This window comes from Harpia harpyja, chromosome 13 (assembly GCF_026419915.1).
Source record: "Harpia harpyja isolate bHarHar1 chromosome 13, bHarHar1 primary haplotype, whole genome shotgun sequence".
NCBI classification, from domain to species: Eukaryota; Metazoa; Chordata; class Aves; order Accipitriformes; family Accipitridae; genus Harpia; species Harpia harpyja.
In genome coordinates, this window is record NC_068952.1 from 23,484,241 (window position 1) to 23,502,119 (window position 17,879).

A 17,879-nucleotide genomic window follows, 5' to 3' on the forward strand; every position below is an offset into this window, starting at 1 on the left:
ACTCTTGCAAGTTATGCCCTGCTGTGATTCATTGAAATTACTTTTGACTTGGAAGAAGCTGTCATATTACCAGACTTTAAAAAAAAAACCCAACAACTTGATGGTAACTTGTTAGCAATCTGCCTGTAATCTTGCATGCCCAGTAATGCTCTTTGCTCACGTTATTTTTAAAGCACAGCACACAGACCCCCTCCCAAAGCCCTGTGCTGGGATCACTTAATTTTTTATGTGTTTTAAGGTTTAATTTGAGCCTACTCAGCAGTGCAGGTGTATGTGGTGTGTCTTCTGTTACAAATCTGTAAATCAGGTGCTTGAAGTATACTGTTCTGTTGGGGTCTGTTCACCCGTATTTATCTAAAAAAAGAAAAACCACAAGAATTTTCATAAATGGCTTTTGAATATATTTTGATAATACAAGCCAATCTGATAACATGCATAACTTGTAGGAACAAATATTTACAAATATTTACGTGTTATTCCCCAAAACCAGGAGATCTTCTTTGTCAAATGCCTGTTTTCGATTTGCTGGATTAAGGTGTGATTACTTTCCAGTTCATGAGACTACCTAAAAATATTTTTTCTTCCTTCTCCTCCCTCGGTCCTTTAAACATATACTCTAAAGAAGATTAGAGTGTCTCTTATGAGAGAATTCATAGATCAAGGTATCGTCTGTTTAGCAAATTAAATACAGTTTATTTTTCCTGCTGGCAGGTATGATGGGAAGAATAACAATAATTTATACTTGTTGAGAGAGGCTCATTACGTTGGTTATGTTTTTAACAAATAAAGCCTCTGTATTTCTTCACCCTACAGTTTTGTTTTGTTTTCCTGTTTGTAAAATTAAAGGCTTGCACAGGAGAAAGGTCTGCAACTCGCTTAAGTATCGTAAAAAAACCAACCACCAAAACACAAACAAAACCCCCAAAACCTTTAGCTAGGCAGGAACACTTAAGAGAACTTTGGATGTGTAGGGAATAAAATGTGTGTGATACAGTTTGTACAGACCTGGTTTAACTGGGACACTCATGTGGGAGAATGGTGTTCTCAGGGACATTAATGCTGTACGAAGAATGTCAGGATGAAGTTTTTGTGGCTTATAATGAACAAATGAATATGTTAGCATCTGTTTTGATGGTCGAAAAAATGAATGGTCAAAATTAAATGATGATGACGCAAAAAAAAAAATTCTAATGCTATGTTCTAACACTATTAGAAGTTTTCCCATAGAGTGGAGGGATTTTTTAAGGGTTTTTTTCCACAAAAATTTTAACTGAGGAATATGCATCTCACTCACTTTTGCTATAGGCTACATGCCCCCAGTTTCTGATGGTATATATTTCATGCATTGTTTCAGGAAATGGTACAGTTGTTGTTGTGTAGCTGGATGTTGCTGAATAGCATTTCTATGAGCTTGCTGTTCAATCCGTCTGTTGTACAGAATGGCGAAGAACCCTAATTTTCAGGAAGTTGGTCATCTGCCTACGGGCTACGTCCACTGTAGATCTTCAGACAGCTTTACTGGTGAGCGGACCAATGTATTTTCTTGATATTTTAATTTAAGGGTTTAGTTGTATGCCATTTTAACCAGGTTGTATTGAGCGCATTAATACCTATTTTAGATGTGTGTTAATAAATAATCTGTACTTAGTATATTTTTCTTTGTACCTAGCTAAATTTATTCCTGCTCTTCTATCAGATGAGTACGTCTCTGAGCAGAGCATAAAACAGTACTTAAGTAATGGAATGTGTTTACAGATGAGCAGTGCATAAGTTCCCATATCCTTTAAGTCAAAACATTTTGGTACTAAATTGTTGTTTAGAATGCAGTCATTGAATGGTGTGGTTATTTACCATTAACCAGAGTTAACATCTGCTTTTCTTTTAATCCTTTCACAACAGAAGGGTTGGAGATGAGACTTAAAATTTCCGTGAATTTCATTTACTTGATCCTTCATATTCTATATCCATAAATTCATACTGCATTATGTTATTATTATGGATACTAAGTATCAGAACATGTTTGGTTTTGGTTTTTTTCCTTTCTGTTATGATTTTACTCACAGTCAACTTAGTTATTGTTATTCAGAAGTACAAAGGAGCTTCCATAGCAAGGGTTCTGACAGAATCAAAGTCTTTACTTGGGTTATATTCTATGTATGTTGAACTATTTACTAAAAATTCCTATTTCCTGAGATGTTAGCTTATTGTACCAGAACTTATGAGAACAAAATATTTTTGTATAAAAAGATGTGTATATCCATTAAAAAAACCAAGCTGTATGATTTGAAACAATGGTATGTTTGTACAGTAGCCTTATTGTCACACCTACCGTGTTCTGTGAGTCTATGGTAATAGAAATTGTAATGAAAGTAATATTTTGCTGGAATTTATTTAAAGCATAGCAAAATATTTTATCAAGTAATAAATTTACAAAAAATTGAAATACTGCTCAAATCCCTTCCAATCAACTGAGAACCAATTTCTGCTTCTAGATAAAATAGCAGTGTAAGAGAATTATATTTAAGAAAATGCCCTTTGTGTAATTCTGACAAAATCTTTATTATCTTGCTAGGTACAAACTAGATGATGAAGGAATTAAGTGCTTCAAGGGTACAAAATTATTTGCTCAGTGTTTATAATCTAGACTGTTTAAAATAAACTTCTTAATCCTAGCAATAGTCTGTTTACTTGCATTTATTTCTAAAGTTTCAATAGGGTTATCAGTTATGTAAACATTTTTCACTCATTTTATGTAAAGGTATTTCCAAATTATTTGTGAACAATTTCTTAAATTCCTCCTTCTGTGCCTAGTATAAAAACAATTCTTACATGTTTCATTGAAACCGCACTGCTTTTCAGAGGACTCTTTAGTGATAGCCCAAATGAGGGGGGGAAGTGCCTGAGTACCGGTGTTTATTTTAGCTGTGGTTTGAGAGTTGTTTAGTAAAGATGTCATTGGGATTTTGCTGTTGTTGCTGTATTTTCTAGATCACGTTTTTGTATGCTGTAACATGTTACAGATTACTTAGTAAAAAGAAATATAGCAAGCTGAAAACTGGGATTTTTGTTGTTGTTTTTCTAGCCATGACACACATTGTGTAATATTGCATGCTGCCTTATGTAATGAATAGTAGGCTGCATTTTTCTCACATGCTTGAAGATGGCCACAAAGAAGCATGTCTTCGAATGGGGTCTTAGACAGAAGTGATTTGCAGGCCTTCTGACTTAACAGATGCCTTTTGAGGTTGTTGCAGTTTTAATGGTGCCTCAAACTCACTGAGAAGACTTTTGTCGTCTTTATTTCTGTGGCATGAGCAAAGCTGCTGCAGCAGCTGACTCCTGAAGCAGTTAATTAGCTCTGAATACCTCCTGGAAATAGGTTCTGGTGCTGGCAAGAGACTCATAAATGGCTTGGCCTTTTATTCTGAAGTTGGTTAGGTGTTCTTCTTTGACTGCCAGGAAGACTAAACACCTGTATTCTCTGAAAGGGGTGATGTTGTTTTATGACAGAAGATGCCAGAGGGATCTTCAGGAAGGGTTTTGCCAAGCTCCTGGCAGCATCCGTCTTTTTTTATCATAAGTAATATTTTGAGTTGCAACTAGAAAAATACAGGTTTAGCTGTACAGGGAAGTTGTGAGCTCATAGTAACTTGCCACAACTAAAGCAGTATATTATGTTTTACTTCCTCAAACAAGAAATGTGCAGATCACTTCAAGGCTTGACTGAATTCGTACCATTAATTAATCCAGTCTGGGAAGATCTGAAATCATGTATTACTAGGTTCTATATTTTGAAGGCAGGACTGCTCTCACTGAGCTGCTTTATATGGAAAATCCTCAATACAGGTGAAACTTGCATTGAAAGTGCATTGTAGTAAACAAATAAATGAGTTTGGGTGTTCTTCAATATACTAGTGTTACCCACAGAAAGCATATAAGGCATATACATAGTTTCATACAGTTGCCAGTTTCCAACACCTTGTGTCATTCAAGCATTTGAAAGGCTTCTCACCCAGAGGCTTGTAGCCATCGTTCGAGTCCTGTATTCCCTGTGATCAGCATGTTCTTGGTTGACAATCTAGAGTAGTACATTTTACCAGCAATTCGGAGAGCATTGAACATCAAAACAAATTTGTCTTGCAGTTTACGCACAGGGATTTCTAAATTTCTACTTTCATTGCTTGCTGTAGTTCAGGGTCTTGATGTTCATAAGGACTGGCATCATTGGCTTATTAGCAAGTGTCCCCAGTTCAGACTTTGCCCTCTTCTATGCGCTGATTCTTGTACAGAGAATTCATGTATAGAGGCTTATGTACCCTTGAGAGGAAAGTGTGTTTTTGATTTTATTTATTTATTTAACCTGACATGGAAACAGTTTTCCCTTGAACTTTTCACCCTCTTGGCACATGACAACATCCACAGCTACTGGAAGCAAAGTTAGTGTGCAGCTGATGGCATTCCTTTATCTTTGCCACTATTACAGTCTCTCAGTTTTATGCAGACAATACCTGCTCTTATTTTTTTAGAGATAAGAATGGATGAAGGAAATGGAGAAATAGAATGTAGAAAAAATGGAATTAAAAATAGATTTTTAAAACCAAAATGTTCCTGTGCTTGTACATGTATGAAGTATCATAAATGAACTTCCCTAATCCATCAAAATCAGAACTAGCAGAAGAGAGATAGTACAGAGTTGTTTAATAATGTGCATGTAGCTCGCACGTAGTTGCATTGCCTGACTATTGTGAATGAAGATCAACAACAGCAATTATAGACTTGTAAGGTACAGAAGTCTTGAAGTATTGAGACTTGAGATTTGCAGCTGAGTAACAATGCATCCTTTTGTTTACTCCTTTGGTGTAATAAAAGGTTTTCTATTTTGAGGGTATTTCAATTTTACTATTGTCTATAAACTCTCAAACAATTATGTTGTGATAAATATTATTGCTAGTATAAATAGATGCAACTGGACTGATGTGAGCTAAGTTAATCTTGTGTGTTACAAAGTAAATGTTACTGGAAGTGTATGTTGCATAAATCTGTTCAGTGCAGAGTTGTCTTACCTAATTGTAAATTAACCAGTGCAAATGGGAGAAACAGTCTGTTACTTTGAAAAACCATAAAAATTCATTTACTCTCATGTCAGGATAGAAGAATGACTGTACAGTATTCTGTGTTCCCATGGTTAGGCTGCCTCTGGTATCTCGGCCAGTATTCCTGTTTCCATGCTGTAACGGCTACATGGGCACACAGCTTCTAATTCAAGTAGCAGAGGCAGCCTGAGGAAAGCTGGGATTTTGTTCCCTTTTGTGCTGTGATCTGTATTATCAATTTAGCATGCTGTATTTTTCTCAAATCTTATTTTCTGTTCCTATCACTTTTTCTAGTTTAGTTTAAAGTTCTTTGGGACTGTGTTTCTACTGTATCTTGATTTTGGGTTAAAAATTTCCAGGTGTTACATAATACTTAACCCCATGTGCGTGTGTTTTGTTTTCTTTTTGGGGGTAGAAATGACTGGAAACAGATGCATATCTTCTTCTAATACTTTAAAAATATAGCTTAAAAATACATTCGTGTCATGAATATTTCACTTGAAAGATTGTGCTAGCTGGGTGTTAGCTGTGTGCAGGGTATGGCCTCATCTTTTTCCTGCTTCTTGTGGTACACCATGTTTCTTCAGCACTAAGTATGTGCCCATTTTGAAAAGTGGCTAGCCTAAATTCTCCTGTGGATGCTCTTGCCTCTGAGACTACAGAAAGCCTCCGTTGCTGAGATAAACCAAAATCAACCAAACTAAAACCTCTTGTGAATTAAAAAGTAACAAAATAATTCCATAGAAGATATGATTAATGCATTAGTCTGTATTGTACATTAGTGGACAGTTTCACACTTTTATGACTGAGAGGTATTAGGGGGTTTATTTTCTTACATATATGAGGGAACACGAACGTGTCAAGAAAACTGAGTGGAAAGGGTATCAAAATTGAATTGTACATTGTAATGTTTTGCTCTTTGACAGACTGTCTGTTATTTATTAAAAGTTATCCTAATTGTGTATTTTCTACCATTTCTGGAAAGTTGATTGGAATTCTGCAAAAACACTGATGGCTTTACTCATTACTGATTTTAGTAGAGACTTGGGAGTAAGACTATGCTTAATTGGTCAAATTATTTATTTCTTTATAATTTATGTGCCTTTTAATCCAGATAAAATTGCTTTCTAAATGGTAACTTTAATTAAAATTGTTTAATTTTTAATTCCTTTTGTTGGAAGCTTTTTATTTTAAGTAAATGGATTGACAGAACAACAAGGTGATGGAATTCTCTGAAATATTTTGTCGGCTAGAATTGTTGGTGCAAACTACATCAAGTCCTGTTGTAAATGAACTTTAATAGAAAACCTCTTGGCTTCATTTTTCTTGTAATATATGGCAACTTACACTAGTCACTTTTTTTGTAATCGCAGCTTGATCTTTGCCATTTTTTAATATTTGTGCCATTTATAATACTGGTTGTTTTATTTTTCCCTTTAGGCTACCAATATCACCATCCCTCCAAGATGAGTAACAGCCATCCACTTCGTCCTTACACAGCTGTGGGTGAGATTGACCACGTTCACATTCTGTCAGAGCATATTGGTGCTCTAATGAATGGGGAAGAATATAGTGACGTTACCTTTATTGTAGAAAAGAAACGTTTTCCGGCACACAGAGTGATCCTGGCTGCTAGGTGCCATTATTTCAGGTGAAGTAGAGGTTTTTTGTCAGACTCACAGGAAATTTTCATGCAGATAAGATAAATAGTGTTTCTCTATGAACTTCTCAGGGTGTAATCATCTGTCCATTGAGTGTGACCTTTTCTGTGTGAGTGTTTCCCAGCACATCATTGTGTCCAAATATAAAAAGATAAATACCATGTCATGATGTTATTCTATTGACCTTCATTAACTTGGATTTTGAAGGTTGTTTCACAAATTCAAGAGAAAGATAACTTCAGAACAGAAAAGTTCTGCTGTAAAATCGTTTTGATTTCTCAGAGTATGGATGGTGTGCTTCTATGGAATATACTCAATTAGAAAGTTTAATTTTGATGTGTTGGAATTGAGTATTTAAAGAGGTCTGGCTGGTACAGGTTAGGATATATATTTTAAAACTAGCAATAATACTAATCCAGCTTTTTTTAAGAGCTGGTCATTTTTCACTCTAAACGTAATTAATAGAACTTCCTGATAATCTTCTTCCAGTTAATTTTGTCAGAGGGATAAACTAATAGCTAAACTAAAATGTGAATGCAAATTGTGTTCAAACTGTCTATCATATTTTAAAAAATAATTGTAAGTACTTTGATTTTTCTCAAGATTCAGGATTTCATTGGAGTTGCCATGTGCTGGATTTAGAGTAAGCAATAGAGGATCAAGAATCCCAAGATTTGCTAATCTGCCAGTGCTAATATTGTGGCAAACTGTTTGTTTCACTTGCTTTCTGAAAATTTTTCATTTTTTTTCTTTCTCACAGATAGCACTATATTTAAAAAAAAAAAAAAGGAAGGTATGAAATCATATCTTAATTTCTGCTTTGCAAGCTGTTGTTCAAAGTGGAGATGGAGCAGTTGTTGTGTAGGACAAAACCACGATGCATTAGAATATTATTCTTGTGCAGCTGCTTTCAGAGCAGAGCTGCACTTTAAATGCCAAGTAGAAGGGTTTTTCTTCTGTAGATTCTTAAACCATATCCCCTTTGTATTCCCCTTGCTGTAGATAGTCATTTATTCCTTTCTGTTTCTACTTTCTGCCTGGTTTTTATCAGCATATAAATTTCTCAAATTTTGTCTTCCTTATAGAGCATTATTGTATGGCGGAATGAGAGAATCTCAGCCTGAAGCAGAAATTCCTCTTCAGGACACCACTGCAGAAGCATTTACCATGCTGTTGAAATATATTTACACTGGTCGTGCTACACTACGAGATGAGAAAGAGGAGGTTCTCCTAGACTTCCTAAGCCTAGCACATAAATATGGGTTCCCAGAACTGGAGGATTCCACGTCTGAGTATCTTTGCACAATACTTAATATTCAGAATGTCTGTATGACATTTGATGTTGCCAGTCTTTATTCCCTTCCCAAATTAACTTGTATGTGCTGTATGTTCATGGATAGAAATGCCCAAGAGGTGCTCTCCAGTGAAGGCTTCCTATCACTTTCTAAGGTATATCTTTTGTTTGCACTTTTTTACCCAGGAATGTTAATTTTAATCTGTATACAACTTCATGATAAATTATGAGTTTATATGTTAATTAACAGGTATAATTTTATATTAGTGAAACTGTGACAGTTGGAAGTGTTCAAGCCAAGCTGAACTGAAAATCCTGGTGATCTATTCTGAATTTTTTAGGTATTTAACTTTGACCAGTCAGTATAGCTAAATATAGTAAATCTGATGGAGTGTTCTAAAAGGTGGGAGCAGGCAACCTAATCTTAATTTGTCTTTTTTCATCTGTTCTTGAAATAATATAATTTTGCTTCTGAATGCTCCGCAGGGGATAGAAAGTAAAGATTTGAAGATAGCAGAAGATACTCCATTCTATTAATTTCTTGATATATGCTGCCTCAGTGATGGGTGATTTTCTACTGTGTAAGCTAAAGCATTCTGGAGTTCACTGTGATTTGTATTGCTGATTGTCATCATGTTCTGAAATTGCATAATAATGGTGGTGTTGTAGGGTGGTTTGGGTTTTTTGTGTGTTGGTTTTGTTATTGTTGTTAGCTGCATAAATATTTGTGCCTGAGTCAGGCTGTTCTATGATGTATAAATTTTCCACTTACTCTGCAGTGGTCTTTGAGCTGGACATAATAATGATAGAGTATTTTCAAGTGGTGTTCATATGAAGCAGCAGAGCATCTTGAATGAATGATAGTTTAATTATTATTTTTTTTTAAAGTGTTTTTAGTGGAAAAGCTGTGATGGGTCTATTCCTTCAATAAGTGCAAGATACTCTGCTCCGTGGACTAACTTACTAGTTATGTAGGGGAAAAAAAAATGTTTTTTTCTCTCTACTGTCCTCTGTCATGCAGTTTGTTAAGTCTGAGCTCTGAGAGCATATTATCAATAAAGAAATCAGCAAATGTAATTCATATGGAAGAGCATACTCTATGAAATCTTTGGCATAACCAGTCCTGGCATATATGAGAGATTTATCCTTTTCTTAGGCAAACTCCTAATTATTCTGGTAGCTAAGTGAAAATCAAAAAGCTGTTCAGTTCTTTTTGTTCTCATTTTGCAGTCAGTGGGTTTTCTGCATGAATAAGAACCACTGAAGTTTTTACCTGCTGATTCTAAGTTGGTACCAAAAGAGAGAGAGAAAGGGGGGGGCGGGGGGGGGGGGAGTAGTGGAAATGCCAAGTAGTTAGAAATGGTTTAAAAAGGTGATTCCAAGCCACACTTTATTTTTTGCATCAGTGTTCTTATACCAACCTAAGTTTAAAGGAATGCTTTGAACTATACTACCAAATCCCCAGATCACTTCTTATATTCCAAAGTAAATTTGAAGTGGTAACTGGGAATAGTTCACATTTCAGTTCTGACTTACTTCTCCTAGTGGGTTTGTAATATTACCTATTATTTACATGATGGATTCTATAATTCTTGCATAAGTAACTAAAACTGCAGTTTCAGGTAGTCACTCCTTTGGAGATTATTTTTACTAACTACAAGTTAGAATACCCATTAATTTTTGCCTTATTTTAATTTCCTTTTTTTTTTCCCTTTAATTTTATTTCTGTTTATTTGGGGTTTATTTTGTTTATTTTTCTTTTCCAGGCTGCTCTTCTAAGTATTGTACTGAGGGACTCATTCGCAGCTCCTGAGAAGGACATTTTCCAAGCTTTGATGAATTGGTGTAAACATAACCCCAAGGAAAACCATGCTGAAATCATGCAAGCAGTACGTTTGCCACTAATGAGTCTAACAGAACTACTAAATGTTGTAAGACCTTCAGGATTGTTGTCACCTGATGCCATCCTAGATGCCATTAAGATTCGTTCTGAGAGTCGGGACATGGACCTCAACTACAGGGGCATGTTAAGTAAGCGTCAGGTTTTCTGTTTGTTTTTTTTCTCGTTTAGTGACTATAGTTGCCTGGAGGATATGGTTAATCTGTGCTTTGAGTTTTTATCTATTATTATGTGTTTTAATAGGCTTACATATGAAATATCTTGTTATGTGCTGTTCTTGCCATTTCTATTCCTGAAATAATATTAGTAAACATATTTTCTTGCTTTGTATCTCAGATATTGCGCAAACATTAATGTTGTAATAAGAGCATATTGTCCTAGAGAAAGTGCTGGTTTAACAGAAAAACTTTTGCAAAAACATTAAAAATAAAAACTGCGGAATATATGAGTTTTAAATGGTTTTATGTTGATGGCGACTTGTTTTCTGCTTCATGAAGATTTTCATACTTTCTTCACTACTTTTGATTTTTCTCTTACTCTTTACATGCTTGCCCAAATAGTATAAACGAGTCTTCCAAAATTGTATTAATGGAAGCCTAAAAAGTGTGAGAAGTGTTTTGTTTGACTTCTGTTTGTCTGTGCTCTCTGTTAATTCAACAAGAATATCTAACACCGAGCTTTAGAAAGATATTGTTAGTTTGCTAACTAACGTGTGATTTATGGAGTATTTGCCCCACAGCAAAGAATAAAGTTAAATGTTCTTTGAGAGCTTGCGCTGTAGGCTGTCAGTCATGCATAATGAGCCCTGAAAATAACTGCTTTCTCAGAACTGCATCTCTGCTTTGTTCTCTCTCAGAAGTTACAGATATTAATATTTAAATGTATGAGTTTAATAGTAGGATAGTGTAAAAGTCTTGTCATGCAAGGCATTCTTTTGACAGTGTAGCAGATAAATTTGAAAAAGTTAAATGGTATTTTCTGACTTCTTTTTCTGCATATTTATGTCTCAAAAATAATATGCTCCTAATCTCAAAACTTCTAGCTTTGTCAAAATCTTGTCAAAAGCAAAAATGTTTTTGGAGAACTGAATTTCTGTGTTGTTTTAGTACTAGTTCAGGCTCTTGGGACTCCTTCTGTGGAAACATTGACAACCACTTACAATTTCATGATTGGGCATTTGATGTCTTTATGTAGTAGTACTACAATACAGTTAAAATTTTGCCACTTCAAATTCTGTTCTTTCGATGTTAAACTTAACACCCTGTTAAAATTCATACTTCTGTTGCCAACCTGCCTGAAGAGTACGGGGCAGCTTTTCATCATTTAGCTTTCAGATCATGTTTTCTAGGGTCTCTCTCAAACCAGACTGTTAAAAATGTCTTTTTAACAGGATGGTTCTTCAATATATTGTTTCGTAGTTGGAGTTAGGGATCATTATCCCCAGTTATCTTGATGGAAGATCTATTCCTAGGACATAACAGGTTTATTATTGTGAAATGCTGGCATAAAAAAACTTGCTTTACCATGTTGGTTCAAAGCCCAAGTAGCCAACAGTTTCCCATTTCACTCAGGTTCGTTTAGCTTTGCAGAGTACTGGAAGCTTGTGTAGCTATCAAAATAGCTTGTATAGCTATACCACTCTATATACCATTCTGCAAATTCATAATGCATCCACATCTTGAACATTTTATGTGACTTATAGTTTCCTTCCACTTAAAAACAAACAAACAAACAGTTGAAATTGGAACAAAAAAATAGGAAAGAAAGGGCAAGAGTATTATTAGAGGTATAGTGAGAGGCTGATCACAAGGAGAGACTAAATAGACCAAAACTTTAAAACCAGAAGGAACGTGATGATTGAATGAGGAAGGTGCAATAGAATTCTGTAAAATCAGAAGGGGACTGAGAACTTAGATACTACGTACTAGTACGTTTTCATTCCTTATTATTACTGTAAAAGACCTAGGGGGCATCAAATGAAATGGAAGAAGCAACATTTCTAAAATGCCTCTCTTCTTGTACTTTTTTTTTTTTCTTCCTTAAGCATGTGTTTGTGACCAAGAAAGGATACTGGCAATAAATCTTTGTTCTGACCTAGTACAGTTGACGTTCAGAACATCTAATTTGCGGTATAAGACTGTAAAAGTTAAGCAATTATTTCCTTTTCTTCTTAGTACCAGGGGAAAATATTGCAACAATGAAGTATGGAGCGCAGGTTGTAAAAGGAGAGCTGAAGTCTGCTTTGTTAGATGGGGATACTCAGAACTATGACTTGGATCATGGCTTCTCTCGACACCCCATTGATGATGACTGCCGTTCTGGAATTGAAATTAAACTAGGCCAGCCGTCAATAGTCAACCACATACGAATACTCCTGTGGGACAGAGATAGTCGGTAGGTGCCAAGCTGACATAAAAAAAGAAAGGTAGTGCTTTTTGTACTGGTGATAATATATCAGTGCAAAATATTCATTAAATATTTTATAGAAACACCATGATACAGTGTTCGAGATGACAAATTTTGTTTGAAAACACTCTGTTTTTTTAAATGCAGTTTTGGTTACTTACACACCAGACCATATTTTGTGATACTAAGCTACGCCATAATTTTTCAATGTATTTTCTATGTCTTCATTAAACAGTTTATATTGCTAATGAAAGTTTACGTAATTTAAATTGTTTTGTTTTCTATTTGCCACTTAGTTTTCAACTGTTTTTATTTTAGTTAGAAAAACAATATTCTAGTTTTTCTGCAGAAACTGTATTTTTTACATATTTACATTCCAAACATTGAAGGAATGTTTATTCAGATTTTTTCAATATATCAAAAGTGTTAAGAAATAACACACTTTGACAATAATTCAGAGGTAGTAAAATTTGTTTAGAATGTGAATTACCAACTAACTACAGTAGTTATTAGAAGCTGCTTCATGGTGAGACTGGTGAAGTATGAACTGTCACGGATGCCTTAGCCAATTTATGCTGTTACTTTAGATTATTATGGAATGCATGAAAGATCAAATTATGCATATTTGAACAACTGAGTGACTGCTTAAGTAGGAAAATTGCAAGGTTCTCTTTATCTGACAAATTAAATATATTAATTTTATAACTTGCCATGACAAAGATTTTACTATTTAGTAGACAGCTCATACAGATATTCATAAGCAGTTTTCTATTAAAAACAATAAACCAAGCTACTTATACTTTTAACACATTATTACCTTTCTGATAAAAGACTAATTTTATATTACTTCCAGACTAACAGTTTAGAATTGCAAAACAGTTGCATTTTGTTTTCTTAACTAATCCGTGTTATTTTAGAACAGGGTGTACTAATGTTTTATTGATTTTTATTTTTATTTTTTGTAAATTAGAATATTTTTAAACATTACAGTTATTAATAATTCAAAATAATCTGCATTAATTTTTAGCTATTCAGTTGTTTCAAGTAAGTTCTCCTGATTCAGTTCAACCGAAATTTATGCTTCTCCTCTATTCCTTTTGGAGAGATGGAAAAGTAAAACTTTGAAGGTACAAGGAACTGCGTCATACGATATTATACTATTTGTCAGCCAAATTTATAAACCAATCATCAACCAATTTTATAAAATTTGAAAAAGTATTAGAGATATATTAATAATGAGGAGTTCTCTAGCAATTTTTTAGAGAGCTTGTAACTGACAAAATGCCCCTCATCTGCAAGGCATAAATTGGCAGCTGCTGAAACTCAGGGAAAAACCCTTCTCCTTGGGACAACTTACTAAAAAATTATCTGCTGCTTGGTGTCCTATGCCCTTCCTCTGAAGTTTGTAGAACAAGCCATTGTTGCTGGCAGCATATCGGCCAAGATGGACCTTTACTCTAGAGTTTTTTTGTTTTCGTAAAATACTGAGGGTACAGTGATTTAGGATGTGGTTTCTGTGTCATCCTGAATTTTTTGTTTTTCTGCGGAAACTTCGCTATTAGACTTTCTTTTGCTTCTTATTAGGTATAGTACCTGAATTGTCAGCCTTTTCCCCCCCAGTAGCTCAACTGTCTAAGATAAATGGAAAAGGAAGCATTTGGAGTACTTTGTGCAGTTGTGGACTCCTCAGTATAAGATACTGACGTACTGGAGTGAGTTCAGCATGACACCAAGATGATGAGGGCTGGAGAACATGATGTACAAGGAGATGCTGAGAGAACTTGCTGTTTTAAGAGGAGAAGGCTTAGAAGGTGGAACTTATTGCTGTCTTTGCCTATTTAATGAAAGAATATAGAGAATACAGGGCCAGACTCCTCTTACAGCTGTGTGCTGAGAGGGCAAAGAGCAGTGGACACAATCAACACGATAAATTCCTTTTAAATATTACAAAAAGAATTCATAATGGGGTAGTTGCACTTGGGGAGAGTTTGCCCAGAGAGGTTAGGGATATCAGCGCTTGGAGGTATGCAGAACTTTACCAGCTGAGACCTTAAGGAACTTGGTCTAAGATTGTCCTCACTTTGTCTAGAGATCCTTTCCAATCTATATACTTTTTTAGTCTAAGAATTGCCAGCCATTTACCTGCATCTTTCTCATGGGATACATGAATAATGCCTCCAAAAGAGGTGTTTTAGCAACTGTACAAGCTCATGGTGGCTTCTTGTTGAACATCTCTTTAAACTACTCATTCATTTTAAGTGTCCCTGTAAAGCTCTAGTCTATTGGATATCTTTATATAGATAATGTACATTCTTAACAGAACCAAAACCAAACTAAAGGGTGTTTTGCACAAGAGGTGTTATTAACAGATGAATCTTAGATATAGGAATGCTAAGCAGACTAGCTGTCCAAATTACCTTTGTGAAAAACATGCTATCCTTAAGAAAAATAAAAGGCATAGTGTTGTATATGATAATGGAACTGTATTTTTGAGATAATTTTTCTTTGTTTTGTACCGTCAGAAACCAAAAAAATAACATGTTGTATATTGGTTACAAATTTACATTAGACTAGTAATGGAGATGTGAGAATCCCTAAATTCTTGCCACACAGAGGATAGACAGTCAGTAACTTTTGGATCCACCCTGCTCAAACTCTAAAATGCTGGAGCCTAGTTCAGTCACATATGCATAGGTTAGTAATAATAATGTTGCTAAAACGCAGTGTATTTATATGGGTTGTGAATATTACACATCTGGTTGGTGTGAATGTGAAAGCTGATTATGCAATTGACATCTTACAGACTCTGCATTACCTTTCTAAGTGCATAAATTGGTATTAACAGTGTTATCTAACATTTTAAGAATTTTTAAACAATACTACTTTAGACATCTACCCCTCTAAGTCCTCAGCAAAAAATTGGAAATATTAACAAAGGCATTAGTGTTTAACAAAACATGTCTATGTAGAACTCTGGAAGAGCAACTCTTCTTTTAGAAATCAGTGTGAAAGGAGGGTAAGTGCTAACATGGTGCTGTTGAAATGTCTGTGAATATTGCAGACTAGTACATTAAGAGAAAGAAAATATTCTGAAATGTAGATCAGCAAATCGTGAAATATACAAGTGGAGTTTCTACTTCATTCTAAGTATCACTGTTGTAGGTATAATATGGAAATAGCTGTGGCTTTCAAATTTTAGTTTGGGTTTGCTTTCTCCTAACAGCAAACTGTAAGCTAAACATAACTGATAAACAAGAGGAAGACACAGATTCTGTTGGTGACTATTTTTATTTTTTATTTTTGATGGGTAATTTTGGGGTGTGTAAGTAAGTAGTGACAGGCTCAACAATGTATCATAAACAACTGAAAGGGTCAGAAGTGAAGAACAACATCAGTGGAGAAAATGATTATAAAGGAAATTTCCTTCTTTCAAGTGCAGAGTTTGAATTTACATTTTTGATCTGCTAAATTTTTTTTTATTTTTCTTTATGGATAAGGCAATAGAAATAATAACTAGCACTGGTGTTTTAGATTTATTCCATGCAGAAGGAATACAAATGATTATTTTTATGACTGAGTTGAAAGTCTCCATTGCCTTTTTTGAGGGACAGTGGTCTCATCTAATTACTGCAGATTGTGAGTGTTAGGCTGTTTTAAGTTATTCTGAAAAATTGTCTTAATATAACTGCATGTGAATTTATTTTCAAAGCTAGTTTGAAAATAGGGATCTCTTTTAGATATCTTAGATACCAGTCTGTGGGTAGGAACAAATAGCCTTCTCTACAGCACAACTGAAAATCGAGAAGAAGGTGTAAAATTTAATACGTAAAATGTGGCTGCTTGTATTCTAACCAGTGTGTTTTGACAATCCATAGGTCCTATTCTTACTACATTGAGGTGTCCATGGATGAGTTAGACTGGATTCGGGTTATCGATCACTCTAAATACCTCTGTCGGTCCTGGCAGAACCTGTATTTTCCTGCCCGTGTCTGCAGGTTAGTTCATCAATGTAATATTGCATGGCTATCATTAAATAATGTAGACACCAGAATAAGTGTCTGGATTTAGCTACTTGCATGATGTATTTCTGATTATGATATACACAACTTTCATCACCTATCTTAAAAAAAAAAATTATCTCGGTGGATGCTTTTTTAATATAAATATAGGTCATAAATTGCAGGCATCTTGTTTTGAAAACTCTGGTGCTTCCATCTCTAACTGCGTATCTCTTTCTCCTTTTTTTTTTTTTTTTTTTGAATCATAACTCACTTATCCTCTTTCCTCTTGCAGCTGATGTGTTTTTTTATCTCAGTAGTAAACATCATTCCTTGACTACCAAAATGTTTAAAACGTGTTTACATCCTTGCTGTAGAACTTGGAAGTTTATTTTTATATATTTTATATATTTTCTGCTGTTGCACTGAAAGAGTGAAAGGGGAAAGTTAGGGCTAAGGAGGCTTGAGCAATGCTTTGTGTAAACCAAAGCAGCTAGATGGGCTTCATCATTATTAAGGTGATGTTGTCTTTTTACTGTAGGTGCTGGGAATTCTAGAAAAAGCTTATAATCACATTGAAGCAGTCTTATCCAAAAACTGAATTGAGCTCATTGGTAGAGAGACCACAATCTGTAGATTCCAAAGATGTTATCATGATTAGGTTTTGGGTCATAGACCCAAAGAGGAAATGCCCTGTAGTGTAATAATTATTCTGTAGAAACAAACTGTTTAATCAGCACAGCAATTCTTGGAATCCCCAAGAAGGGGAAGTGCTTTCTTTTTCCCAAAGAATGACCTCTTTCTCTGATCTTTACTGCTCTGCAACATGGGGTTGCTGGTAAGCAGTTGTAGTCTATGGGGAAAGAGTCTTGTGGGTCACTTGTGTGTCTCTCCTTCTCAGATAACCCTTTCTCAGCTTCCCTGTCCTTTAGTAAGCTCATACTGAATGTAACTTGAAACTTAACTGTTCCTGATACAAATGAATACATTCTCACATTTTCTCTGTAAGTTTTATGATTCTAATTTTACTGTTTTCTCTTTCTGAAATGGTTGGCATTGTCCCTTAGTTTGTGTGTGTATCTGATAAATTTTTGCTTAAAGGTGTCTGTGATAAATCATCTAGCAATGATGAAATGCCTCATGGAGTTTGTAGGTGGTTTACATTTCCTGGAGATTTTTGTGTGTGTGCGTGTGTGCGTCCGTGTGTGTGACCTTAACTTGGTGCAAACTGGACGGATTGTTAGTAAGGGCAGCTTTTCTGCTTCTATCGTGTTACCAAGAAGGGGCCCAGGTTGTAGTCATTCTTTGGCCCCATCCAAAGACTTGTCCAAAAGTGATTTTCTATTTCAACATAAGTTTATCTGTTTGTCATTGTCCCGCCTCAGCTGTCTTCATCTGTCTGTATGCTATGTTTTGAGAGCATCATTGTTCTGTTTTGGTGAAGGCTCTTTGAGGCCTTGCCTGAAAGTGCAGAAAGGGAAGAGTGGAGGGGAGAACATTATTCCAGAGTTTTAGGTGGTATGTTAC

General features: G+C 35.1%; 1 protein-coding gene across 5 annotated transcripts in view; it reads left to right on the top strand.

The window, feature by feature from the left end:
• The window catches only part of BTBD9 (BTB domain containing 9), a 147,913-nt gene that overhangs the window by 890 nt on the left and 129,144 nt on the right, over positions 1 to 17,879 (top strand). For 3 of the 5 annotated variants that reach the window (XM_052806875.1, XM_052806872.1, XM_052806871.1), the window contains exons 2-7: positions 1,355 to 1,521; positions 6,534 to 6,744; positions 7,840 to 8,203; positions 9,815 to 10,079; positions 12,123 to 12,342; positions 16,230 to 16,349. In XM_052806875.1, the coding sequence (XP_052662835.1) occupies positions 1,440 to 1,521; positions 6,534 to 6,744; positions 7,840 to 8,203; positions 9,815 to 10,079; positions 12,123 to 12,342; positions 16,230 to 16,349 (1,262 nt within the window). In that variant the 5' untranslated portion in view covers positions 1,355 to 1,439. Of the gene's footprint in view, positions 1 to 1,354; positions 1,522 to 6,533; positions 6,745 to 7,839; positions 8,204 to 9,814; positions 10,080 to 12,122; positions 12,343 to 16,229; positions 16,350 to 17,879 lie in introns of those variants that run through there. The other 2 variants (XM_052806873.1, XM_052806874.1) reach the window with 2 other exon arrangements.